At 64.7% G+C, this 27939-nt stretch overlaps 1 protein-coding gene across 1 annotated transcript; it reads right to left on the minus strand.

Moving 5' to 3' along the window:
- Nucleotides 1-176: 176 nt before the first annotated feature.
- Nucleotides 177-27708, minus strand: DENND4B (DENN domain containing 4B). The gene is made up of 27 exons (XM_033082643.1): nucleotides 27280-27708; nucleotides 26928-27180; nucleotides 26783-26852; nucleotides 25249-25418; nucleotides 23268-23509; nucleotides 23122-23188; nucleotides 22982-23040; nucleotides 22755-22899; nucleotides 20700-20875; nucleotides 20515-20615; nucleotides 18125-18340; nucleotides 16810-16955; nucleotides 14971-15110; nucleotides 14063-14186; nucleotides 12464-12670; nucleotides 9942-10070; nucleotides 9726-9861; nucleotides 8690-9234; nucleotides 8481-8603; nucleotides 6567-6745; nucleotides 5736-5755; nucleotides 5546-5664; nucleotides 4165-4398; nucleotides 3143-3242; nucleotides 2049-2214; nucleotides 1909-1973; nucleotides 177-797 (listed from the first exon to the last, which is right to left on the minus strand). Exons 1-27 carry the CDS (start codon nucleotides 27573-27575, stop codon nucleotides 652-654), a joined length of 4374 nt encoding a protein of 1457 aa, XP_032938534.1. The 5' UTR covers nucleotides 27576-27708; the 3' UTR covers nucleotides 177-651.
- Nucleotides 27709-27939: the final 231 nt, after the last annotated feature.

The following is a 27939-nucleotide window of genomic DNA, read 5'->3' on the forward strand; positions in this document are numbered from 1 at the left end:
GCCCGGCAGGGCGGCAGCGAGCAGGGCCCGGCGCCCGCCAGGCCTCATGGCCCGTGCCAGGAGCCAAGATGGCGGCGCCAGGGTTGAAGATGGCGGACTCGGCCTCAGCTCCCCCCCGGGGGGTTCTGCACCCCCCAAACCCCCCCACCGACAAAAACCACCCCGGAGGCAGCGAGGAAAATACCGCAGCAGCTTTTATTTACAGGCCCCTGGGGCGGGGGCTGCTATTGCACAGTGCAAGGGGAGGGGGCGGCCCCGAACCCCCTCCCAATGGCCACCAAACCCCCCCGGGGGGCGCGAAGGGCTGGAGATGATGATGGGGGGGGACCTGAGGGGATAAACAACACCCCCAGCCCCTCCCGGGTGAGAACCGAGACAAAAATGAGGAGGGGGAAACACCCAGGGCCGCCCCCGCCCGTCCCACTCTGGGAGTGGGGGGGGGGGGGGTGAATAAATAAATAAAAATATATTAACACTGACATATAAAACCCGTCGTGAGCCTGGGGGTTTGCTGGGGGTCCCCTTCTTCCCCAGCCTGGAGGATTTGAGGGGGGTCCTGGGGGTCCCTTCTCCCCGCTGTGGCACGCAGGGGGTCCCTGTCACATTTGGGGGGGGGTCCCTTCTCCCAGCCCGGTGGGTCGGGGTCCCCGCTCAGCACTCGGGGGGCGCCCCGAAGGTGCGGCGGCAGTCGGTGGCTTTGGGGCTGGGGGGCTGCGCCCGCCGCCGCCGCAGCTCGTCCCGGCCCAGCGCCCCCCCGAGCTTGCCCAGGGCCGAGCGGTACCGGCGGTCAAAGGCGGCTGGGGAGGGGAGGGGGGGGGGGACACGGGGGGGTCAGCTCAGAACCGCCCAGGAGTGCGCCAGACCCCTGTGACCCCCACTCTGAACACACCCTGAGCTCCTCCTGAACTCCTATGGATCCCACCAGACCCTCCGTGTCCCTCTGTGCCACTTCTTGTGTCCCCCCCTGAGCCCCCTGGATCCCCCCTGAGCCCCCCAACTCCAGCCTCATGCCCCCCTGAGCCCCCTGGATCCCCTTGTGTCCCCCCCTGGATCCCTTTGTGTCACCTCCTGAGTCCCCTGGATCCCCCCCCGAGCCCCCTGGATCCCCCTTGAACCCCCTGGATCCCTTTGTGTCACCCCCTGAGCCCCCTGGATTCCCCCTGAGCCCCCCAAATCCAGCCCCATGCCCACCTGAGCCCCAGGATCCCCGTGTCCCCCTCCTGAGCCCCCCAACACCAGCCCCCTGAGCCCCCTGGATCCCAGTGTTCCCCCCTGGATCCCTTTGTGTCCCCCCCCGAGCCCCCTGGATCCCCCTTGAACCCCCTGGATCCCTCCTGAGCCCCCCAACACCAGCCCCCTGAGCCCCCTGGATCCCAGTGTTCCCCCCAGAATCCCTTTGTGTCCCCCCCCCGAGCCCCCTGGATCCCCCCGAGCCCCCCAACTCCAGCCCCCTGAGCGCCCTGGATCCCTGTGTCCCCCATCCCGAGCCCACCAGATCCCCCCCGAGCCCCCCGGCTCCTCCCTGAGTCCCCCAACTCCAGCCCCCTGAGTCCCCTGGATCCCCCCTGGATCCCCTTGTGTCCCACTCCAGAGCCCCCCAACTCCTGTCCCCCGTGTCCTCTGAGCCCCCTGAGCCCCCAGGATCCCCGTGTCCCCCCCTTGGATCCCCGTTTCCCCCCCCAGAGCCCCCCAAATCCAGCCCCATGCCCCCCCCGAGCCCCCTGGATCCCCTTGTGTCCCCACCAGAGCCCCCCAAATCCAGCCCTGTGTCCCCCCCTGAGCCCCCTGTCCCCCCTGGATCCCCCCTCTGAGCCCCCTGGATCTCTGTGTCCCCCCCTGGATCCCCCTTGAACCCAATGGATCCCCCTGGATCCCCCTGGATCCCCGACCCCCCCATCCCACCCTCACCGATGTCCGTGTGCTCCCGGCCCAGCGCCGCCAGCGTCAGGAACAGCAGCTCCCGGTAGATGCTCCTGCGGGAGGAGCCGTGAGGGGATTTGGGGGGGATTTGGGGGGGATTTGGGGGGATCCAGGGGGTCTGTCCGTACCTGTGCAGGGTCCTGGGGGCTCCAGGGGCCGCCAGGGTGTCGAGGAAGAGCCCGATGGCTTTGTGCACCTCGTTGAGCCCCACGTGGCTCAGCAGGGCCTCGAGGAAGGGCAGCGAGAACGGGGGGGCTGGGGGGCCCCAGGGGTGCAGCCGGGGGGGGATGTTACCTGGGGACCCCAAAAAGTGACCCCAGAGTGACCCCGGAGTGACCCCAAATCCAAATCCCCAGGGGTGTTACCTGGGGACCCCAAAAAGTGACCCCAGTGACCCCCCAAATCCAAATGCCCAGGGATGTCACCTGGGGGACCCCAGAGTGACCCCAAAGTGACCCCAAATCCCCAGGAATGTTACTGGGGGACCCCAAAGTGACCCCACAATCCCCAAATCCCCAGGGGTGTTACCTGGGGGACCCCAAAGAGTGACCCCAGAGTGATCCCAAATCCAAATCCCCAGGGGTGTCACCTGGGGACCTTAAAGAGTGAGCCCAGTGACCCCAAATCCCCAGAGGTGTTACCTGGGGACCCCAAAAAGTGACCCCAGTGACCCCAGTGACCCCAAATCCCCAGGGATGTCACCTGGGGGACCCCAAAAAGTGACCCCAGAGTGACCCCAGAGTCCCCAAATTCCAAGGGATGTTACCTGGGGGATCCCAAAGTGACCCCACAATCCCCAAATCCCCAGGGGTGTTACCTGGGGGGCCCCAAAGTGACCCCAAAGTGACCCCAGAGTGACCCTAGTGTCCCCAAATCCCCAGGGATGTTACCTGGGGGACCCCAGAAAGTGACCCCAGTGACCCCAAATCCCCAGGGATGTCACCTGGGGGACCATCCTGTGTGTCCCCAGAGTCCCCAAGGTGTCCTGGACTCCCCTCTTCACTCTTGGCCCTTCCCCTGCTCCTTCCACCCCTCTGTGTGCCCCAATCCCACCCCCCAAATCCCACCCCCCAAATCCCAAATCCCTGCTCCCACACCCCCAATCCCCCTCCCCACACTCCCACACCCCCAAATCCCCCTCCCCACACCCCCAAATCCCCCCTCCCCACACTCCCACATCCCCAATCCCCCTCCCCACGCCCCAATCCCCCTCCCCTCTCACTGTGCAGCCTCCACAGGACGTAGAGCGGGGGGCAGCTCTCGGGGTCGGGGCTCAGCACGTCCCACAGGAGCCGCACACGGACCCGGGACGGCTCGGGGGGCTGCAGGAGAGGGGGGTCAGCGTGGGGCAGGGACCCCCAGAGACCCTGGGAACACCCCCAGACCCCCTGGGAGCCCCCAGAGCCCGGGGCAGGGACCCCCAGAGCCCCTCAGAGCTCCTGAGAGCCCCTCAGAGCCACTGACAGACCCCCAGACACCCTGCCAGCCCACCCAGACCCCCTGGCAGCACCCCCAGACCCCCTGGGAGCCCCCAGAGCCCGGGGCAGGGACCCCCAGAGCCCCTGGCATCACCTCCAGACCCCCTGAGAGCCCCCCAGACCCCCTGGCAGCCCCCAGACCCCCTGGCAGCCCCTCCAGAGCCCCCCAGAGCCCACCCAGAGCCCCTGACATCCCCCCAGACCCCCTGGCATCACCCCCAGACCCCCTGAGAGCCCCCCAGACCCCCTGGCAGCCCCCAGACCCCCTGGCAGCACCCCCAGAACCCACAGCAGCCCCCCCAGACCCCCTTGTAGCCCCCCCAGAGCCCCTGGCAGCCCCCTCAGCCCACCTGGGAACCCCCCCAGCCCACCTGGGGGTCGCGGGGGGTGTGCTGGGAGCCCCCCCAGAGCCCCTGGCATCACCCCCAGAGCCCCTGAGAGCCCCCCAGAGCTCTTGGCAGCCCCCCCAGACCCCCTTGTAGCCCCCCAGAGCCCCTGGGATCACCCCCAGAACCCCCTAGACCCCCTTTCAGCCCCCCCAGACCCCCTTGGAGCCCCCCCAGCCCACCTGGGGGTCGCGGGGGGCGTGCTGGGAGCCCCCCCAGAACCCCTGGCATCACCCCCAGAGCCCCTGAGAGCCCCCCAGAGCTCTTGGCAGCACCCCCAGACCCCCTTGGAGCCCCCCCAGAACCCCTGGGAGCCCCCCCAGAACCCCCCAGAGCCCCTTGTAGCCCCCCCAGACCCCCTTTTATCCCCCCCAGCCCACCTGGGGGTCGCGGGGGGCGTGCTGGGAGCCCAGCAGCAGCAGGGGGAGGTTGCTGGGCAGCCCCAGGCGCTGGAAGTACCACACCAGGTTCCAGTAGATGATGGGGTGGCTGTCCACGAGCTCGGGCCGTGCCAGCAGCTCGCCCCCCTCGTTCTCCACCAGGCTCTCCAGCTCCTTGCGCAGCACCAGCGGGCTCACGTAGGCGAAGGCCACGCGCTCCCGGCGGCCTGGGGGCTGGGGGGAGGCGGGGACGGGCGTGGGACCCCCGAATTGGGGGGGGGACACACCCCCTGACCAGTCCTGAACTGTACTGGGACCTGGGGATGCACTTGGGACCCCAAAATTAAAGGGGGGAGACACCCCCTGCCCAGTCCTGCAATGAACTGGGACCTGGGAATAGGGGGGACACATCTGGGACCCCAAAATTAGAGGAGAGAACCCCCCTGCCCAGCCCTGCAATGAACTGGGATTTGGGGACACACTTGGGACCCCCGAATTAGTGGGGAAACACCCCCTGCCCGGCCCTGTACTGTACTGGGAACTGGGGGACGCACTTGGGACCCCCGAATTAGGGGGGAGACACCCCCTGCCCAGCTCTGTAATGAATTGGGAACTGGGAATAGGGGGGGACACACCTGGGACCCCAAAATTAGAGAAGGGAGAACCCCCTGCCCAGCCCTGTACTGCACTGGGAACTGGGGACACACCTGAGACCCCCGAATTAGGGAGGGGAGACACCCCCTGCCCAGCCCTGTACTGTACTGGGACCTGAGGATGCACTTGGGACCCCCAAATTAGAGGGAAGAACCCCCTGCCCAGCTCTGTAATGAATTGGGAACTGGGGATGCACTTGGGACCCCCGAATTGGGGAGAGGAGACACCCCCTGCCCAGTCCTGTACTGTACTGAGACCTGGGGACACACCTCAGACCCCCGAATTGGGGGGGGGAGACACCCCCTGACCAGCTCTGTACTGCACTGGGATCTGGGGATGCACTTGGGACCCCAAAATTAGAGGGGAGACACCCCCTGCCCAGTCCTGCAATGCACTGGGAACTGGGGACACACCTGGGACCCCCAAATTAGGGGGGACACACCTGGGACCCCCTGCCCAGCCCAGCACCCAGCAGAGACCCCCGGTGACCCCAAACCCCAGGTGGGACCCTCCCAACCCCACATCACAGGGACGAGAGACCCCTCCCCATTTCCAGCCCCTGCAGGGACCCCTCCCCATTTCCAGCCCCTGCAGAGACCCCTCCCCATTTCCAGCCCCTGCAGGGACCCCTCCTCATTTCCAGCCCCTCCCCACCCCAAACCCTGTGTGACTCCCCCCTCCCCGTCCCCCCCGAGCCCCCAGCCCCCCTCCCAGGCCCCCCCCGTACCGGGGTCTCGGCGCAGCCGTTGCACAGCTCGGGGGTCTCGTCCAGCTCCAGGCAGCGCCGGCGGTCACTGAGCACCGGCCCTTGTGGGGAGGGGGGGCACCGGGCCGGCCCCGGGGGGGCTGCGGGGACACGGGGGGGTCACGGCAAGGGGGGGAACCGGGGGAGGTTTGGGGGGGATGGAAAGGGGGGCAAAAAAGGGGCTGGGGACAGCTTGGGGACATTTGGGGAGGGCGGCCGGACATTGGGGTGTCCCCACAGAGCACGGGGGGGTCTGGGGGTGTCCTCGGGGGTCCCGGGGGTGTCCCAGGGGTGTCCCGGGGGTCCTGGGGGTGTCCCACGGGTGTCCTGGGGGGGTCCCGGGGGTGTCCCGGGGGGGTCCCGGGGGTGTCCTGGGGGGTCCCGGGGGTGTCGTCACAGAGCACGGGGTGTCCCGGGGTGTCCCGGGGGTGTCCCGGGGGGGTCCGGGGGGTCCCAGGGGTGTCCCGGGGGTCCTGGGGGTGTCCCACGGGTGTCCTGGGGGGGTCCCGGGGGTGTCCCGGGGGTGTCAGGGGGTCCCGGGGGTGTCCTGGGGGGGTCCCGGGGGGTGTCCGGGGGTCCCGGGGGGGTCCCGGGGGGTGTCCGGGGGTCCCGGGGGTGTCCCCACAGAGCACGGGGGGGTCTGGGGGTGTCCCGGGGGTGTCCCGGGGGTGTCCGGGGGTGTCCCGGGGGTGTCCCCACAGAGCACGGGGGGGTCCCGGGGGGGTCCCGGGGGGGTCTGGGGGTGTCCCAGGAGTGTCCCGGGGGGGTCTGGGGGTGTCCCGGGGATGTCCCCACAGAGCACGGGGGTGTCCAGGGGGTGTCCCGGGGGTCCCGGGGGTGTCCAGGGGGTGTCCCGAGGGTCCCGGGAAGTGTCCGGGGGTCCCGGGGGTGTCCCAGGGGTGTCCCGGGGGGTGTCCGGGGGGGTCCCGGGGGGGTCCCGGGGGGTCCCGGGGGTGTCCCGGGGGTGTCCCGGGGGGGTCCCGGGGGGTCCCGGGGGTCCCACCTGGGCGGGGGCGGCCGGAAGTCGCGGATCTCGATGCTCAGGAAGGGCACGAAGGAGCGGGAGCAGAAGGGACACGAGGTGTTGAGGTTGGAGTCGTCCGAGGTCCAGCCGGCCATGAGCTCCTCGTCGAACACGAGCCCGGCACAGCCCGGGCAGCGCGAGCAGCTGGACAGCAGCACCTGGGGGCGGCGGGCACGGGGCTGAGCGGGGCTCAGCCAGAGCGGGGCTGAGCCTAAACCGGGCCTGAGCCTAAACCTGAGCGGGGCTGGGCCAGAGCGGGGCTGGGCCAGAGCGGGGCTGAGCCAGAGCGGGGCTGAGCCTAAAGTGGGTTCTGAGCCTGAACTGGGTTCTGATCTCAAATCTGAGCGGGGCTGAGCCAAACCGGGGCTGAGCCTAAACCTGAGCGGGGCTGAGCCAGAGCGGGGCTGAGCCTGAACTGGGTTCTGAGCCTAAACCTGAGCGGGGCTGAGCCAAACCGGGGCTGAGCCAAACTGGGCCTGAGCCTAAACCGGGTTCTGAGCCTAAACTGGGTTCTGAGCCTAAACTGGGTTCTGAGCCTAAACTGGGCTCTGATACCAAACTGGGTTCTGAGCCTGAACTGGGTTCTGAGCCTAAACTGGGCTCTGACCCTAAACCGGGCTCTGAGCCTGAACTGGGTTCTGAGCCTAAACTGGGTTCTGAGCCTAAACCGGGTTCTGAGCCTGAACTGGGCTCTGAGCCTAAACTGGGTTCTGACCCTAAACTGAACTCTGACCCTAAACTGGGCTCTGACCCTAAACGGAGCTCTGATCCCAAACCGGGCTCTGACACTAAACTAGGCTCTGACCCCAAACTGGGCTCTGACCCTAAACCGGGCTCTGATCCCAAACCGGGCTCTGCCCCCAAATCTGAGCTCTGATCCCAAACCTGAGCTCTGCCCCCAAATCTGAGCTCTGATCCCAAACCTGAGCTCTGATCCCAAACCGGGCTCTGATCCCATACTGGGTTCTGACCCTAAACCGGGCTCTGAGCCTAAACTGGGTTCTGATCCTAAAATGGGCTCTGATCCCAAACTGGGCCTGAGCATAAACTGGGCTCTGATACCAAACCGGGCTCTGAGCCTAAACTGGGTTCTGATCCCAAACCTGAGCTCTGATCCCAAACTGGGCTCTGACCCCAAACCAGGCTCTGATCCCAAACTGGGGCTCTGATCCTAAACTGGGCTCTGACCCCAAACTGGGCTCTGAGTCCAAACTGGGCTCTGAGTCCAAACTGAGCTCTGCCCCAAACCCATCTGCACCCCAAAACCTGAGCTCTGCCCCCAAACTGGGCTCTACCCAAAACTGAGCTCTGCCCCCAAAACTGAGCTCTGATACCAAATCCCTCCGCTCCCCCAAACCTGAGCTCTGCTCCCCCAAATCCGAGCTCTGACCCCAAACCTGAGCTCTGCCCCAAACGTGAGCTCTGACCCCAAAACTGAGCTCTGATCCCCCAAAACTGAGCTCTGCCCCAAACCCGAGCTCTGCCCCCAAACTGGGCTCTACCCAAAACTGAGCTCTGCTCCTGCAAACCTGAGCTCTGCCCCAAAACTGAGCTCTGATCCCAAATCTGAGCTCTGCTCCCCCAAACCTGAGCTCTCCCCCAAACCGGGCTCTGCCCCAAAACCCAAGCTCTGATCCCAAACCCGAGCTCTGCCCCTCCAAACCCGAGCTCAGCCCCAAACCCGAGCTCTCCCCCAAACTCCTCAGACCCCAAACCTGAGCTCTGCTCCCCCAAACCTGAGCTCTGCCCCAAACCCAAGCTCTCCCCCAAATCTCTCTGCCCCCCAAACCCAAGCTCTCCCCCAAACCAGAGCTCTGATCCCAAACCCGAGCTCTGCCCCCAAATCCCTCTGCCCCCCATACCCAAGCTCTGCCCCCCCAAACCCGTTCTCACCTCCAGGGCGGGGGGCTCTGTCCCCGCTGTCCCATCCAGGGGGGGCTCCGTGGATTTGGGGGCCCCGGTGCTGCCCCCCGAGGCATCGGACAGGTCCAGCTCACTGCCCAGGGACACGGAGCTCTGGGGGGGGACAGGGGGTCAGGGGGACGGCCGGGGGTGGCACAGGTGACACACAGGGTGACACAGGTGACACCCCAGCCCCGTACCTCCGACGCCGTGGACTCGGGGCGCTCCCGGGGCCGCAGCAGGGTCTCGGCGGGGCTGCGGCGTGAGGAGGGGTCCCCGTCCCTCTGCTCGGACCCCCGGCGCCCCCCGGGCTCCCGGGGGGGCTCTGCGGGCCGCGGCGGGGGTCGCTTGCCGGGTGACAGCAGCTGCTGCAGCTTGGCCGCCAGCCCCCGCCGCGGGGTCGCTGTCCCGGTACCGGGACCCCCCCCGGGACCCCCCCCGGTACCGGGACCCCCCCCGGGCTCGTCCCCGCCGCTCTCGTCCGTGCCGATGTCCGAGAGGCTCCCGTCGGCCGAGCCGGGGGCGCCCCGCGGGCGGGGTCGTGGCGGGGTGGGGGTCACCGGGAGCAGGGGGGGCCCGGCCCCGGCCCGGGGGTCTCCCTCGCCCCGGGAGGGGCCGGGGAAACTGAGGCTGCCGCTCTTGACCAGGCGAGGGGCCGGGCCCGGCTCGGGGTCCCGCAGGGTCCGACCCGCCCAGGTGGTCTGGCGCTGGAGGGGGGGGCGTGGGGCGGGGGGCGGCTGGTCACCTGTGGGGACAGAGGGGACAGGGACAGAGGGGTCAGGGACAGCTCAGTCACCTGGGGGGGACAGAGGGGTCAGGGACAGGGGGGTCAGGGACAGCTCAGTCACCTGGGGGGGACAGAGGGGACAGGGACAGGGGGGTCAGGGACAGCAGCCCCCCATGGCTCAGTCACCTCGGGGGACAGGGGATGTCAATGGGGGGACAGGACCCCCTCAACCCCCATAAAACCCCCCCACCCCAGGGGGTTCAGCCAGGAGGGGCCAGGTGAGACTCCCTGGGGTCACCCCCAGTCCCCCAAGAGGGGCTCGCTCCCCCAGAACCCCCCAAACACCACCAGGGACCCCCACTGACCCCAAACCCCAGGCGGGACTCTCCCCACCCCAAATTCCCGGCATGAGCGACCCCTCCCCATTTCCACCCCGCCCATAGCGACACCCCTCTCCCACAGTGGGGTGACAGGGACGTGTCAGTGGGGTGACACCCCCATCCCCTCACCTCGGGGGTCTCCCCGGCGCTGCCGCTGCCTCAGGGGCTGCCGGAACTGAGCCGCCCCCAGCACCACGTTCCGCAGCTTGGCCCAGCGCAGCCGCCCCCCCTGCGTGCCCGCCGGCCACTTGCTCTCCAGCACCGCCTGCCAGGGGGACACACGGGGCTCAGGGCTGGTCGAGGGGACCCCCAGGATCCTCCCCAGCCCGTCCCCGGGGGGGTCACCTTGTTGTAGTAGCCGTAGGTGACGGTGTTGGGGACGATGCCGGCGCGCTTCATCTCGAGCAGGACGCGCACGGAGAGCACGGGCTCGCCGTACTGCCCGCACAGCTGCATCAGGATGCGGTAACACACCTGGGGGGACACCTGCGGGTCAGCCTGGGGCACCCCCGACCCCGCCTGGGGCACCCCGGACCCCGCTGAACCCCCAGAGCCCCCGCTGAACCCCCAGAGCCCCCGCTGAACACCCAGAGCCCCCGCTGAACCCCCAGAGCCCGCAGGAATCCAGGTGGGAACGGGATCACAGAGCCCAGCCCGTGCCCAATCCTGCTCAGACCAACAGCCAGGAATTCCTGCGGGGATGGGCACTGCCTGGGCAGCCCCTGCCATGCCCATTCCACCTTTTCCATGGGGAAATTCCTGCTGATTCCATCCTGAGCCTGTCCTGCCCAGCCTGGGGCTGTTCCCTCTCCTGTTCCTGGAGCAAATCCCAAATTCCCCCCGGCTGTCCCGTCCTGCCACAGCCAGAAGATCCCCCTGATCCCCTTTTCTCCAGGCTGGGGAGAAATTCCCAGAGAATTCCCTCAGGAATTCTCCATTCCCTCCTCCTCCTGCTGCTCCAGCCCCTCACTGTCCCCCCCTGCCCTGACACTGGACACAGCACTGGACACAGCAGCGGTCACTCCCCTCAGCAGCCGCTCCCCAGGCCCGGTGCCTCCAGCCCAGCCCATCCCAGCACCAGATTTGGACCAGGATTTGGACCAGGATCTGGACCAGGATTTTGACCAGGATTTGGACCAGGATCTGGACCAGGATTTGCACCAGGATCTGGACCAGGATTTGCACCAGGATCTGGACCAGGATTTGCATCAGGATCTGGACCAGGATCTGGACCAGGATTTGCACCAGGATTTTGACCAGGATCTGGACCAGGATGTTCACCAGGATTTGGACCAGGATTTGCACCAGGATTTGGACCAGGATTTGGACCAGGATTTGGATCAGAATCTGGACCAGGATTTGCACCAGGATTTTGACCAGGATCTGGACCAGGATCTGGATCAGGATTTGGACCAGGATCTGAACCAGGATCTGGACCAGGATCTGGACCAGGATTTGGACCAGGATTTGCACCAGGATTTGCACCAGGATTTGGACCAGGATCTGGATCAGGATTTGCACCAGGATTTGGACCAGGATCTGGACCAGGATTTGGACCAGGATCTGGACCAGGATCTGGACCAGGATTTGCACCAGGATCTGGACCAGGATCTGGACCAGGATCTGGACCAGGATTTGCACCAGGATCTGGAACAGGATTTGGACCAGGATCTGGACCAGGATTTGCACCAGGATTTGGACCAGGATCTGGACCAGGATCTGGACCAGGATTTGGACCAGGATTTGGACCAGGATCTGGACCAGGATTTGGACCAGGATCTGGACCAGGATCTGGACCAGGATTTGGACCAGGATTTGCACCAGGATTTGGACCAGTATCTGGACCAGGATTTGGACCAGGATCTGGACCAGGATTTGGACAAGGATCTGGACCAGGATTTGGACCAGGATTTGGACCGGGATCTGGACCAGGTTTTGGACCAGGACCTGGACCAGGATCTGGACCAGGATTTGCACCAGGATTTTGGCCAGGATTTGAACCAGGATTTGGACCAGGATCTGGATCAGGATTTGGACCAGGATTTGGACCAGGATTTGGACCAGGATTTGGACCAGGATCTGGACCAGGATCTGGACCAGGATCTGGATCAGGATTTGGATCACGATCTGGACAAGGATCTGGACCAGGATCTGGATCAGGATCTGGACCAGGATTTGGACCAAGATCTGGACCAGGATTTGGACCAAGATCTGGACCAGGATCTGAACCAGGATCTGGATCAGGATTTGGACCAGGATCTGGACCAGGATTTTGACCAGGATTTTGACCAGGATTTGCACCAGGATTTGCACCAGGATTTTGACCAGGATCTGGACCAGGATTTGGACCAGGATTTGGACCAGGATCTGAACCAGGATTTGGACAAGGATTTGGACCAGGATCTGGATCAGGATCTGGACCAGGATCTGTACCAGGATCTGGACCAGGATCTGGACCAGGATCTGGAAAAGGATCTGGACCAGGATTTGGACTAGGATCTGGAAAAGGATCTGGATCAGGATTTGGGCCAGGATCTGGACCAGGATCTGCACCAGGATTTGCACCAGGATTTGGACCAGGATCTGGACCAGGATTTGGACCAGGATTTGGACCAGGATTTTGACCAGGATCTGGACCAGGATCTGGACATGGATCTGGACCAGAATTTGAACCAGGATCTTGACCAGGATCTGGACCAGGATTTGGACCAGGATCTGGACCAGGATCTGAACCAGGATTTGCACCAGGATTTGGACCAGGATCTGAACCAGGATTTGCACCAGGATTTGGACCAGGATCTGGACCAGGATCTGGACCAGGATCTGGACCAGGATCTGGACAGGATCTGGGCCAGGACCGGACCCACCTCGTCGGGCAGCACCACCTTGTGCTGCTCCATCTTGCGCAGGACGTCGTAGGCGAGCTGCAGCGCGCGCAGCTTGGCGGGGGCGGCGCGCACGTGGGTGGGCAGGTAGAGGAACCAGAGCCCGTAGCAGTGCCCCAGCAGGCACCGCGCCCACAGCTCCGGCACCGCCGACGACTTCTGCGCCACCCGCTGCGCCACCTTCATCTCCTGGGGACAACGGGGACAAGGGACAGTCAGGGAGAGGGGGGGTGAGGCTGGCAGTGCTGGGCCCAGGTGGGCACCTGGGCTGGTGTCACAAGTCACAGGGACAGTTCTGCTCACAGGGACACCTGTGCAGGTGTCACAGGCACACCTGTGCAGGTGTCACAGGTCACAGGGACAACTCTACAGGTGTCACAGGTCATAGGAACACCCGTGCAGGTATCACAGCTCACAGGGACACCTCTGCAGGTGTCACAGGCACACCCGTGCAGGTGTCACAGGTCACAGGGACAACTCTACAGGTGTCACAGGCACAGGGACAACTCTACAGGTGTCACAGGGACACCTCTGCAGGCGTCACAGGCACAGGGACACCTGTGAAGGTGTCATAGGTCACAGGGACACCTCTGCAGGTGTCACAGTTCACAGGAACACCTGTGCAGGTGTCACAGCTCACAGGGACAACTCTACAGGTGTCACAGGTCATAGGAACACCCGTGCAGGTATCACAGGCACAGGGACACCTGTGAAGGTGTCATAGGTCACAGGGACCTGTGCAGGTGTCACAGGGACACCTCTGCAGTGTCACAGGGACACGGACAGTTCTGCAGGTGTCACAGGTCACAGGGACCTGTGCAGGTGTCACAGCTCACAGGGACAACTCTGCAGTGACACAGGGACACCCGTGCCAGTGTTGGCTGTGCCATCTGAGCACTCGTCCAGGTGTCACAGGCACAGGGACACCTCTGCAGGTGTCACAGGCACAGGCACACCCGTGCAGGTGTCACAGGCACACCCGTGCAGGTGTCACAGCCCACTTGCACACCCGTACAGGTGTCACCAGCACAGCCATGCAGGTGTCACAGCTCACAGGCACACCTGTGCAGGTGTCCCAGGCACAGGCACACCCGTACATGTGTCCCAGGCACACCTGTGTTGGTGTCACAGCTGACAGGGACACCCGTGCAGGTGTCATTGGTCACAGGAACACCCGTGCAGGTGTCACAGGCACACCCTGCAGGTGTCACAGGTCACAGGCACACCCGTACAGGTGTCACAGGTCACAGGCACACCCGTACAGGTATCACAGGCACAGGAACACCTGTGCAGGTGTCACAGCTCACAGGGACACCTCTGCAAGTGCTGATTGTGCCATCTGGACACCTGTGCAGGTGTCAAAGGCACACCCGTACAGGTGTCACAGGTCACAGGCACACCCGTACAGGTGTCACAGCTCACAGGGACAGTTCTGCAGGTGTCACAGCTCACAGCCACATCCATGCAGGTGTCACCAGCGCAGCAGCCGTGCAGGTATCACATGCACACCTGTACAGGTGTCACAGGCACATCCATGCAGGTGTCACCAGCACAGCAGCCGTGCCCAGGCCCGTCCCTCACCTGCTTGGTGCGGCGCGGCGCGGGGCTGCTCGGGGCGCTGCTCCGGGCCTGGCACAGCTGCGCCACCAGCGGGTCCCGGGGGGGCTCCAGCAGCTCGGGGCGCAGCGCGGGGAACCCGTCGTACCTGGGGAGGGGGCTCAGGTGAGGGGGCTGGGGCTGGGGTCCCACAGCTCGGGGCGCAGCGCGGGGAACCCGTCGTACCTGGGGAGGGGGCTCAGGTGAGGGGGTGCAGAGCAGGGAACCCGTCGTACCTGGGGAGGGGGCTCAGGTGAGGGGGTGCAGAGCAGGGAACCCGTCGTACCTGGGGAGGGGGCTCAGGTGAGGGGGTGCAGAGCGGGGAACCCGTCGTACCTGGGGAGGGGGCTCAGGTGAGGGGGGGGCTGGGGGGAACCCGTCGTACCTGGGGAGGGGGCTCAGGTGAGGGGGGGGCTGGGGTCCCACAGCTCGGGGCGCAGAGCGGGGAACCCGTCATACCTGGGGAGGGGGCTCAGGTGAGGGGGCGCAGTACAGGGAACCCGTCGTACCTGGGGAGGGGGCTCAGGTGAGGGGGGGGCAGTACCTGGGGAGGGGGCTCAGGTGAGGGGGTGCAGAGCGGGGAACCCGTCGTACCTGGGGAGGGGGCTCAGGTGAGGGGGGGGCAGTACCTGGGGAGGGGGCTCAGGTGAGGGGGTGCAGAGCGGGGAACCCGTCGTACCTGGGGAGGGGGCTCAGGTGAGGGGGGGCAGTACAGGGAACCCGTCGTACCTGGGGAGGGGGCTCAGGTGAGGGGGTGCAGAGCGGGGAACCCGTCATACCTGGGGAGGGGGCTCAGGTGAGGGGGGGCAGTACAGGGAACCCGTCGTACCTGGGGAGGGGGCTCAGGTGAGGGGGCTGGGGGTGACCCCCACCCAGGGGGGCCGGGGTCTCACCTGTAGCGCGCGGGGGGCTCGGAGCCGTCGGGCCCCGCCGGCTGCTCGGGGGGGGTGATGAACACCGTGTGCTCCCCGCCCCGGGGGTCGTCCAGCTCCATCAGGGGCGCGTCCTCGGGCTTCTCCAGATCCACCTGCACCTGGGAGGGGACACGGGGCAGGGGGACAGGTGCGGGGTGAGGAGATGGAGGGGACACGGGGACACCAGAGGGGACACCAGGAGGGTACACGGAGAGGGGACACGGGGATATGGGGAGGGGACACAGGGAAAGGATACAGGGAGAGAACACCAGAGGGGACATGGGGAGGGGACACCAGAGGGGACACCAGGAGGGGACACAGGGAGGGGACACAGGGACACAGGGAGGGGATGCAGGGAGGGGACACAGGGAGGGGACACCAGGAGGGGATATAGGGAGGGGACATGGGGAGGGGACAGCGAGAGGGGACACAGGAAGAGGATGCAGGGAGGGGACACAGGGACACGGGGAGGGGACACCAGAAGGGACACCAGAGGGGACACGTGGAGGGGACACCAGGAGGGAACACCAGGAGGGGACACCATTATGAGATACAGGGAGGGGACATGGGGAGGGGTCACCAGGAGGGGACATGGAGACGGGACACAGGTAGAGGACGCAGGGAGGGGACACCAGAGGGGACATGGGCAGGGGACACCAGGAGGGGACACAGGGACACGGGGACACCAGATGGGACACAGGGATGGGACATGGGGAGGGGACACCAGGAGGGGACACCAGGAGGGGATACAGGGACACGGGGACACGGGGAGGGGACATGGAGAGGGGACAGCGAGAGGGGACACAGGAAGGGGACACAGGGACACAGGGAGGAGATGCAGGGAGGGGACACGGGGATACGGGGAGGGGACATCAGAGGAGACACCAGAGGGGACACCAGGAGGGGACACGGAGACGGGACACGGGGAGGGGATGCAGGGAGGGGACACAGGAGGGGACACAGGAGGGGACACTGGAGGGGACACAGGGATGGGACACAGGGAGGGGACACCAGACGGGACACCAGGAGGGGACACAGGGACACAGGAGGGGACACGGGGACACCAGGAGGGGACATGGGAACATAGGGAGGGGATGCAGGGAGACGACACGGGGAGGGGACACTGGAGGGGACACAGGGAGAGACTGCAGGGAGGGGACACCAGAGGGGACACAGGGATGGGACACAGCGACACGGGGAGGGGACAGTGAGAGGGGACACAGCGAGGGGATACAGGGAGGGGACATGGGGAGGGGACACCAGAGGGGACACGGGGAGGGGATGCAGGGAGGGAACACCAGAGGGGACACAGGGACACCGAGAGGGGACACGGAGACAGGAACACGGGAAGGGGACACGGGGAGGGGACACAGGGACACAGGGAGGGGACACCAGAGGGGAACAGGGAGGGGACACAGGAGGGGACACTGGAGGGGACACAGGGAGGGGACACAGGGACATGGGGAGGGGACACCAGAAGGGACACGGGGAGGGGACACAGGGAGGGGACACGGGAAGGAGACACCAGAAGGGACACAGGGACACGGGGAGGGGACACAGGGAGGGGACACGGGGAGGAGACAGCGAAAGGGGACACAGGGAGGGGACACACAGAGGGGGACACGGGGAGGGGACACCAGAAAGGACACGAGGAGGGGATACTGGGAGGGGACACCGGATGGGACACAGGGAAGGGACACGGGAAGGAGACACCAGAAGGCACACAGGGACACGGGGAGGGGACACCAGAGGGGACACCAGAGGGGACACAGGAAGGGCACACAGGAGGGGACACAGGGAGGGGACCTGGGGCCTGACCTTGTCCACGCAGGTGTCGAAGAACTCGAGGCAGGGCTCGCGGTCGCTGGCGAAGGAGCAGTCCTCGATGAACTGCGTGAAGAGCTGCGTGCGCAGCAGCTGCGCGTAGAAACGCTGGTACGCGCGCTCCCGGGAGCGCAGGAACCCTGCACCGGATAACGGGAGAGCGGGAGAGCGGGGTGATTAACGGGATAACGGGACAGCGGGGTGATTAACGGGATAACGGGATCATGGGATAATGGGAGGGGATCATGGGAGGGGATGGGATGGGATAATGGGATGGGATAATGGGATGGGAACAGGAATGGGAACGGGAATTGGGAATGGAATTGGTATTGGGATTGGAATTGGGAATGGGATTGGGATTGGGATGGGATGGGATCAATGGGATGGGATAAAATAATGGGATAATGGGATGGGATGGGGATGGCATGGAATGGGATGGGATAATGGGATGGGATGGGATGGGATGAGATGGGATTGGGAAGGGATGGGATAATGGGATGGCATGGAATGGGATGGGATGGGAACGGGAATGGAAACAGGAATGGAATTGGGAATGGGATTGGGATTGGGAATGGGAATGGGAACGGGAATTGGGAACGGGAATGGGATTGGGATTTGGATGGGATGGCATGGAATGAGATGGGATAATGGGGTCGGATGGGATGGGATGGGATCAATGGGATGGGATGGGATGGAATGGGATGGGATGGGATGGGATGGGATACAGGGATGGGATCAATGGGATAGGATAATGGGATGGGAACGGGAATGGGAACGGGAATTGGGAATGGAATTGGTATTGAGATTGGAATTGGGAATGGGATTGGGATTTGGATTGGGATGGGATGGGATAATGAGATGGGATAATGGGATGAGATAATGGGATGGGATAATGGGTTGGGATGGGATTTCGGATAGGATGGAATGGGATAGGATGGGATCAATGGGATTGGGAAGGGATGGGATGGGATGGGATGGCATGGAATGGGACGGGATAATGGGATGGGATGGGATGGGAACGGGAATGGAATTGGGAATGGGAATGGGAATGGGATTGGGAAGGGATGGGATGGGATGGGATAATGGGATGGGATAATGGGATGGGATAATGGGATGGGATGGGATAATGGGATGGGATGGGATAATGGGATGGGATAATGGGATGGGATAATGGGATGGGATGGGATAATGGGATGGGATGGGATAATGGGATGGGACAAGATAATGGGATGGGATGGGATGGGATCAATGGGATCAATGGGATGGGACGGACAGTTCCCACAGGCACACCCCTCCCCTGCCCCCTCACCCTGCAGCGCGAACAGGCTGCCGGCGTCGCGGCCGGCCGGGGCGGGCGCGGGCGCGATGGGGCGCAGGAAGGAGCGGTACCCGCGCAGGGCGCAGGCCATGAAGCGCAGGAACGCCGCGCGCGCCTCCAGCTCCAGCTGCGCCCGGCGCGCCCCCGCCGCCTCCGCGTCGCTCAGCACCAGCTCCGGGGGCTCCTCCTCGCCCGGCGCGCTCAGCACTGCGGGACAGGACGGAGGGTTGGGCCGTGGAAGGGTCGGGAAACACCCAGGGAATGGGGGAATGGAGGTTGGATCCTTCCTGGGAATGGGGGAATGGAGGTTGGATCCTTCCTGGGAATGGGGGAATGGAGGTTGGATCCTTCCTGGGAATGGGGGAATGGAGGTTGGATCCTTCCTGGGAAACACGCCCAGGGAATGGGGGAATGGAGGTTGGATCCTTCTTGGGAAACGCCCAGGGAATGGGGGAATGGAGGTTGGATCCTTCCTGGGAAACACGCCCAGGGAATGGGGGAATGGAGGTTGGATCCTTCCTGGGAATGGGGGAATGGAGGTTGGATCCTTCCTGGGAATGGGGGAATGGAGGTTGGATCCTTCCTGGGAAACACGCCCAGGGATGGAGGAATGGAGGTTGGATCCTTCCAGGGAATGGGGGAATGGAGGTTGGATCCTTCCTGGGAAACACGCCCAGGGAATGGGGAATGGAGGTTGGATCCTTCCTGGGAATGGGGGAATGGAGGTTGGATCCTTCCTGGGAATGGGGGAATGGAGGTTGGATCCTTCCTGGGAAGGGGGGAATGGAGGTTGGATCCTTCCTGGGAATGGGGGAATGGAGGTTGGATCCTTCCTGGGAATGGGGGAATGGAGGCTGGATCCTTCCTGGGAAGGGGGGAATGGAGGTTGGATCCTTCCTGGGAATGGGGGAATGGAGGTTGGATCCTTCTTGGGAAACACGCCCAGGGAATGGGGAATGGAGGTTGGATCCTTCCTGGGAATGGGGGAATGGAGGTTGGATCCTTCCTGGGAAGGGGGGAATGGAGGTTGGATCCTTCCTGGGAAACACGCCCAGGGAATGGGGGAATGGAGGTTGGATCCTTCCTGGGAATGGGGGAATGGAGGTTGGATCCTTCCTGGGAATGGGGGAATGGAGGTTGGATCCTTCCTGGGAAACACGCCCAGGGAATGGGGGAATGGAGGTTGGATCCTTCCTGGGAATGGGGGAATGGAGGTTGGATCCTTCCTGGGAAACGCCCAGGGAATGGGGGAATGGAGGTTGGATCCTTCCTGGGAAACACGCCCAGGGAATGGGGGAATGGAGGTTGGATCCTTCCTGGGAATGGGGGAATGGAGGTTGGATCCTTCTTGGGAATGGGGGAATGGAGGTTGGATCCTTCCTGGGAAACACCTCCAGGGAATGGGGGAATGGAGGTTGGATCCTTCCTGGGAAACACCTCCAGGGAATGGGGGAATGGAGGTTGGATCCTTCCTGGGAAACACGCCCAGGGAATGGGGAATGGAGGTTGGATCCTTCCTGGGAAACACGCCCAGGGAATGGGGGAATGGAGGTTGGATCCTTCCTGGGAAACACGCCCAGGGAATGGGGGAATGGAGGTTGGATCCTTCCTGGGAATGGGGGAATGGAGGTTGGATCCTTCCTGGGAAACATGCCCAGGGAATGGGGAATGGAGGTTGGATCCTTCCTGGGAAGGGGGGGATGGAAGTTGGATCCTTCCTGGGAAACGCCCAGGGAATGGGGGAATGGAGGTTGGATCCTTCCTGGGAATGGGGGAATGGAGGTTGGATCCTTCCTGGGAAACACGCCCAGGGAATGGGGAATGGAGGTTGGATCCTTCCTGGGAAACACGCCCAGGCAGGGGGGGGTTCCTGGCTGTGCTCTGACCCCAGGGTTCCCTCACGCTTTGGGTTATTCCCTGATTCTGTAACAGCAGAGCTGGGGGGATGTGGTGACACCCAGATCCCCTGGGACACCCCCCAGGACCCCTGGGACTCCCTCAGACCCCCCCAGGGCACCCCCAGGACCCTCCAGGACACCCCCAGACCTCCCAGGACACCCCCAGACACCCCTGGGACTCCCTCAGACTGCCTGGGACACCCCCAGGACCCTCCAGGACACCCCCAGACCCCCCAGGACACCCCCAGACACCCCTGGGACTCCCTCAGACCCCCTGGGACACCCCCAGACCCCCCAGAACACCCCCTGGACAACTCAGGACACCCCCAGACCCCCGAGACATCCCCAGGACCCCCTGGACACCCCCAGGACCCCCCAGAACACCTCCAGACCCCCGAGACACCCCCAAGACCCCCCAGGACACCCCCAGATCCCCTGGTACACCCCCAGGACCCCCCAGGACACCCCCAGACCCCCACTCACGCTCATCCAGCTGCTGGGCCAGGCTGTGCAGCGATGCCAGCAGCACCTTGCAGGGCCGGCGGGGCAGCGCGCGGGGCGACAGCAGCTTCCGCTCCTCGCTCCTGGGGACACAGGCACCAGGGCAGGGCGGGACCCCCGGGACCCCCCAGCACAGCCCACCCCCTCAGCCCCCCCGGGACACTCACTGGAAAATGGTGTTGGTGTCCAGGTCGACGAAGATGACGTCGCGGGGGGGCTCGTAGAGGTCGAAGTAGCTGGAGTGGATGCCTACAATGAAGGGCACGGGGGCACACAGCACGTCAGCCAGCGCCAGCGGGCACAGCGGGATGTAGGGGCACTGCCAGCGCAGGGGGAAGATCATCTGGGGACAGGACGAGGGCGGTCAGCGCGGCGGGGCCCCCGCCAGGCGGGACGGGGGGGGCTCAGCGCCGCGGGACGGGGTCTGCGGAGATGTGGGACCGGGATGAGCAGTGCCACAGGATCCCCAGTGCTATGAGGCCAGGATCCTCAGAGCTGTGGGACCAGCAGGATCAGTAGTGCCAAGGGACCGGGATTGCCAATCCTGTGGGACCGGGATTGCCAGCCCTGTGGGACCAGGATTCCCAGCGCTGTGGGACCAGGATCCTCAGAGCTGTGGGACCAGGATCAGCAACGCCACGGGACCGGGATTGCCAGCCCTGTGGGATCAGGGTCCTCAGAGCTGTGGGACCAGCAGGATCAGTAGTGCCAAGGGACCGGGATTGCCAGCCCTGTGGGACCGGAATTCCCAGCCCTGTGGCACCAGGATTGCCAGCCCTGTGGGACTGGGATTGCCAACCCTGTGGGATCAGGGTCCTCAGTCCTGTGGGATCAGGGTCCTCAGAGCTGTGGGACCAGGATGAGCAACGCCACAGGACTGGGATTTCCAGCCCTGTCGGACAGGGATTCCCAGTCCTGTGGGACTGGGATTGCCAGTCCTGTGGGATCGGGGTCCTCAGCGCTGTGGGACCAGGATCCCCAGTGCCACAGGATCCCAGCCCTGTGGGATCAGGGTCCTCAGAGCTGTGGGACCACCAGGATCAGCAACGCCACGGGACCGGGATTGCCAATCCTGTGGGATCGGGATTCCCAACCCTGTGGGATCTGGATCAGCAATGCCACGGGACAGGAATCCCCACCCCTGTGGGATCGGGGTCCTCAGCACAGCAGTCCCCAGTACCTCAAAACGGGGATCCCCAGCACTGTGGGGCCAGGATCCCCAGCACTGTAGGGCCAGGATCCCAGTACTGTGGGGTCAGGATCCCCAGTGCTGTGGGGTGAGAATCCCCAGCGCCACACGTCCCCAGTGCTGTGGGACAGGGATCCCCAGTGCCACAGGATCCCCAGTGCTGTAGGGCCAGGATCCCCAGCACTGTAGGGCCAGGATCCCCAGAGCTGTGGGGCCAGGATCTCCAGTGCCACAGGATCCCAGTGCTGTGGGACAAGAATTCCCAGTGCCACAGGATCCTCAGCGCTGTGGGGCCAGGATCCCAGTGCTGTGGGGTCAGGATCCCAGTGCCACAGATCCCTAGAGCTGTGGGACAGGAATCCCCAGTGCCACAGGATCCCCAGTGCTGTGGGGCCAGGATCTCAGTGCCACAGATCCCCAGCGCTGTGGGACAGGAATCCCCAGTGCCACACGTCCCCAGTACTGTGAGGCCAGGATCCCAGAGCTGTGGGGCCAGGACCCCAATGCTGTGGGGTGCCACACGTCCCCAGCACTGTGGGACAGGGATCCCCAGTGCCACAGATCCCCAGTGCTGTGGGACAAGATCCCCAGTGCCACACGTCCCCAGCGCTGTGGGACAGGAATCCCCAGTGCCACACGTCCCCAGAGCTGTGGGACAGGAATCCCCAGTGCCACATGTCCCCAGCACTGTGGGACAGGATCCCAGTGCCACCCGTCCCCAGCGCTGTGGGACAGGAATCCCCAGTGCCACAGGATCCCCAGCGCTGTGGGACAGGGATCCCCAGTGCCACACGTCCCCAGCGCTGTGGGACAGGGATCCCCAGTGCCACACGTCCCCAGCGCTGTGGGACAGGGATCCCCAGTGCCACACGTCCCCAGCGCTGTGGGACAGGGATCCCCAGTGCCACACGTCCCCAGCGCTGTGGGACAGGAATTCCCAGTGCCACATGTCCCCAGCGCTGTGGGACAGGAACCCCCAGCACGCCGTGTCCCCACGGTGTCCCCGCAGTGTCCCCTGCGGTCGGTCACTCACCGCCACCAGGGCTTCGCCCACGCTGGTCAGCACATCGGGGCGCAGCGAGTGGATGAGCAGCTTCTGCTCGGTGAGGACGGCCACCAGCAGCGCCACCGCGTTGTCGGGGCCCAGGTTCTGCAGCAGCGTCAGGAAACTGGCCCCGCTGCGGGCGGGGACATCACCGGGTCACCACGGCCCCCTCCCCGCCTGTCCCCCCACCCCCAGAGCAGCGTCCCCAGCCCTACCTGAGCGGCAGCGGGGAGGACACGGGCCGGCACAGCAGCAGGCTGTCGTACGGGGACATCTGCGGGGACACGGAGATGCGGTGGGGAGGGGACACAGGGACACACGTCGGGGGTGGCCGAGTCCCTCCCGGGGGTCTCACCTGGACCAGGATCCGCGGGCGCTGCGGGGACGGGAAGGGCACGTTGTGCATGAAGTGGGAGATGTGCCTGCGGGCGGAGGGCCCCGTCAGCAGCGGGGTCACCGGCGACCCCCGCCCCGCCCGAGCCCCCCCTCGTCCGCGCTCACGTCTCCAGGGGCAGCACGTGGGGGCCCGAGATGGAGTAGCGGTAGATGAACATGAGGAACTTGCGGAAGACGTCGAAGAAGGGCCAGTGGGACAGCACGCAGATGCTCTTGCGGGTGTGCAGGGAGCGGCCGGGCACGGGCCGCCGGTCCACCACGCTGAGCAGCCCCAGGCGCAGCGCCTGCGCCTCCGACAGCCGCTCCCGGGGAAACGCCTCGTGGAACTGGATGGCAGCGCCGTACACCTGCGGGGCAGGGCTGTCAGGGCACCAGGGCACTGCAGGGACCCTGCTGCCACCAGGGCTGTCAGGGCAGTGTGGGGACACCAATGCCACCAGGGCTGTCAGGGCAGTGCGGGGACACCAATGCCACCAGGGCTGTCAGGGCAGTGTGGGGACACCAATGCCACCAGGGCTGTCAGGGCAGCGTGGGGACTCCAATGCCACCAGGGCTGTCAGGGCAGTGTGGGGACACCAACGCCACCAGGGCTGTCAGGGCATCGTGGGGACACCAATGCCACCAGGGCTGTCAGGGCAGTGTGGGGACCCCACTGTCACCAGGGCTGTCAGGGCAGTGTGGAGACCCCGCTGCCACCACGGTTGTCAGAACATCGTGGGGACCCCGCTCCCAGGAGGGCTGGGAACCCCTGGCATTGAACATCCCACTCTCACAGAACTGAGAATCCCTAGAACCAGGGAATCTGGTCCCACCAGGACTAGGAATCCCTGGCATTGAAGATCCCACTGTCACAGCACTGGGAACCCCTGGCACCAGGGAATCTGGTCCCAAAAGAACTGGGAACCCCTGGAACCAGGGAATCTGCTCTCACAGCACTGGGAGCCCCTGGAAGCAGGGAATCTGGTCCCACAAGGACTGGGAACCCCTGGCACCAGAGATCCCACCCTCACAGAACTGAGAATCCCTAGAAGCAGGGAATCTGGTCCCAAAAGAACTGGGAACCCCTGGCATTGAAGATCCCACTCTCACAGAACTGAGAATCCCTAGAACCAGGGAATCTGGTCCCACAAGGACTGGGAATCCCTGGAACCAGAGATCCCACTGTCACAGCACTGGGAGCCCCTGGATCCAGGGAATCTGGTCCCACCAGGACTGGGAACCCCCGGCATTGAACATCCCACTCTCACAGAACTGAGAATCCCTGGAAGCAGGGAATCTGGTCCCACAAGAACTGGGAACCCCTGGCACCAGAGATCCTGCTTTCACAAAACAGAATCCCTGGAACCAGGGAATCTGGTCCCACAAGCACTGGGAACCCCTGGCACTGAAGATCCCACTCTCAGAGAACTGAGAATCCCTAGAACCAGGGAATCTGGTCCTACAAGCACTGGGAACCCCTGGATCCAGGGAATCTGGTCCCACAAGGACTGGGAACCCCTGGCATTGAACATCCCACCCTCACAGAACTGAGAATCCCTAGAAGCAGGGAATCTGGTCCCACCAGCACTGGGAACCCCTGGATCCAGGGAATCTGGTCCCATCAGGACTGGGAACCCCTGGATCCAGGGAATCTGGTCCCAAAAGAACTGGGAACCCCTGGCACCAGAGATCCCACTCACAGAACTGAGAATCCCTGGAACCAGGGCATCCAGTCCCACAAGGACTGGGAACCCCTAGAACCAGGGAATCTGGTCCCACCAGCACTGGGAACCCCTGGATCCAGGGAATCTGGTCCCACCAGCACTGGGAACCCCTGGATCCAGGGAATCTGGTCCCACCAGCACTGGGAACCCCTGGATCCAGGGAATCTGGTCCCACCAGCACTGGGAACCCCTGGCATTGAAGATCCCACTCTCAGAGCACTGGGAATCCCTGGCACCAGGGAATCTGGTCCTACAAGGACTGGGAACCCCTGGTATTGAAGATCCCACTCTCACAGCACTGGGGTGCTGAGATCTCGGACCCAGCCCCTCCCATGGCACTGGGGACCCCCCTCCCACCCCCCGAGCCCCCCGCCCCGCCGTGCCTTGTCCCCCGAGGCGCCGGTGAGGACGAAGGTGGAGAAGACGGGCAGGGGGTACTTGGTGCCCACGGGCCAGCTCTCGATGGTGGCCCCCATGGGCAGGCAGAACACGGGCACCGACTCGGGCAGCGGGAAGGACTCGCTGTCCTGCTCGGGGTAGCGGCTCAGCAGCCCTGCACGGACACACGGACACACGGACACGTGGACAAAGGGCACTGGGATCACCCCCCAGCTCAGCTCACCCACCCCAGTGAGGAGGGGGCAGCCAGGTGAACGCCCACAGCTCCACAGAATCATTCCCCAGAACTTCCCCCCAGTTGTTCCCCATCCCCAGTAAGGGACCATGCTCTCACCCCAGTAAAGGACGCCACAGCTCCCAGTAAGGGACCCCATTGTCACCCCTCCCTCCCCAGTAAGGGACCGTGTTGTCACCCCAGTAAAGGATGTCACAACTCCCAGTAAGGGACCCCATTGTCACCCCTCCCTCCCCAGTAAGGGACCGTGTTGTCACCCCAGTAAAAGATGTCACAACTCCCAGTAAGGGACCCCATTGTCACCTCTCCCTCCCCAGTAAGGGACCGTGTTGTCACCCCAGTAAAGGATGTCACAGCTCCCAGTAAGGGACCCCATTGTCACCCCTCCCTCCCCAGTAAGGGACCGTGTTGTCACCCCAGTAAAGTATGTCACAGCTCCCAGTAAGGCACCCCATTGTCACCCCTCCCTCCCCAGTAAGTGACCATGTTGTCACCCCAGTAAAAGATGTCACAACTCCCAGTAAGGGACCCCATTGTCACCCCTCCCTCCCCAGTAAGGGACCGTGTTGTCACCCCAGTAAAGGATGTCACAGCTCCCAGTAAGGGACCCCATTGTCACCCCTCCCTCCCCAGTAAGGGACCATGTTGTCACCCCAGTAAAGGACTCCACAACTCCCAGTAAGGCACCCCATTGTCACCCCTCCCTCCCCAGTAAGGGACCGTGTTGTCATCCCAGTAAAGGATGTCACAGCTCCCAGTAAGGCACCCCATTGTCACCCCTCCCTCCCCAGTAAGGGACCATGTTGTCATCCCAGTAAAAGATGTCACAGCTCCCAGTAAGGCACCCCATTGTCACCCCTCCCTCCCCAGTAAGGGACCATGCTGTCACCCCAGTAAAGGACACCACAGCTCCCAGTAAGGCACCCCATTGTCACCCCTCCCTCCCCAGTAAGGGACCGTGTTGTCACCCCAGTAAAGGATGTCACAGCTCCCAGTAAAGGACACCACAGCTCCCAGTAAGGGACCCCATTGTCACCCCTCCCTCCCCAGTAAGTGACTTCAGTCCCAGAGGACTGGAAAGGCCCCCCCCAGAGGTGCTGGGGCAGCTGAAAGCCCCCACCCCATCCTCCCCAAACCCCCCTGAGGAGACCCTGCACCTCCCCCAGTTCATCCCCACGCCAGCTGGGGGAGGTTAATTAACACAGAAAATATTTTTAAGGATAATAACGACAATAAACGACTCTGCCTCCCCCCGGGGGTGCCCAGGACCCCCAGCTCCCCACCTGCCTCGTAGACCAGCGTGTTGTCCTTGGCCACGGCGATCTTGTAGCACAGGAACAACGCGGGGCCCCACTGCAAGGAGGGGATTTGGGGGGTCAGTAGGGGCTGGGCAGCACCGGGAGGGGCTAGAGGGACCCCCAGACCCACCATGCTGGTGTTGAGGTTCTTGTCCACGCGGCAGAAGGTGTGGGGGGTGCTCTCGCCCTTGCTGGGCATCACCAGGCAGATGTCGGTGACGCCCAGCGTGTGGTGGCCGGGGGGCTCGGACGCTCGCCGGAAGGTCAGGAAGGTGCGCTGGTGGCCCGGGGAGCCCGCGGCCAGGTTGGCCGAGCGGCTGTAGGGCGTCGTGTCCAGGATGTGGTAGCCAGGCTTGGGGCGGTCCTTGCCCTCATAGTGCACCCTGAGCGGGGGGGAAAGAACGGCAGCTCCTCCCCAGCTCCCCAAACTCTTCCCCCAGCCCGGAGCACCCCGGAGCAGGGCTGGGCATCCCCCCGCTCACCCCAGCTCGATCAGGGGGGGTTTGTCCCGGCCGCGCTTGTAGCACAGGAACATCTGGGGGTTGTTGAGCAGCCCCGCGTTGAGCTCCACCGGGTGTCCCGAGGTGCTGGTCTCGATGCACGTGAAGCCCTGCGGCACCTCCTCGCCCTGCGAGCGGATGATCACGGCCACGTCCGTGATGGGCTCCCCGGGCCGCGCCGGCCGCGGCTGCTGCTCCTCCTCCAGCGCCCGCGACGCCTCGGCCAGCCCGGCCACCACGAAATAATCCACCAGCTGCGGCGGCTTCTCGTCCGACATGGCTGTCACAGCATCTGCGGGGACACCACGGGAAGGGAGGAGCTTTCCGGTCACGCCGCGGGACACGGGGACATCCCCGAACCCTCCCGGCCGCCCCCTGACCCAGCACGGGCAGCTCCCCTCGGAGTGAGGAACCCCCCGCCCGAGGTACCCCCGGTTTTGGGGGCTGCACCCCCGGTTTGGGGACCCTCCGGTGTCCCCTCCTTGTCGCCAGCACCGCCGGACCCCACAGCAAGCCCCGTCCTCAAAGTCGCCACCCGTCCCGTCCCCAGAGCTCCCCGGTGTCCCCAGCCCCCCTGGCTGTCCCCAGAGCCCCCCTGGCTGTCCCCAGAGCCCCCCCGGTGTCCCCAGAGCCCCCCGGTTG

The sequence above is a fragment of the Catharus ustulatus genome, chromosome 30, assembly GCF_009819885.2.
Source record: "Catharus ustulatus isolate bCatUst1 chromosome 30, bCatUst1.pri.v2, whole genome shotgun sequence".
Taxonomy (NCBI): Eukaryota; Metazoa; Chordata; class Aves; order Passeriformes; family Turdidae; genus Catharus; species Catharus ustulatus.

What these genes read in the sequence shown, in the direction of transcription:
- DENND4B (XM_033082643.1), bottom strand. Translation starts at nt 27,575, where the DNA reads ATGTCGGACGAGAAGCCGCCGCAGCTGGTGGATTATTTCGTGGTGGCC. An exon ending in CACGCTGGTCTACGAGGCAG is followed by an intron (nt 25,419 to 26,782) that starts GTGGGGAGCTGG and finishes GTGTCCGTGCAG; the next exon opens with GGCTGCTGAGCCGCTACCCC. An exon ending in CCGGGAGCACACGGACATCG is followed by an intron (nt 798 to 1,908) that starts GTGAGGGTGGGA and finishes TCCCCTCCCCAG; the next exon opens with CCGCCTTTGACCGCCGGTAC.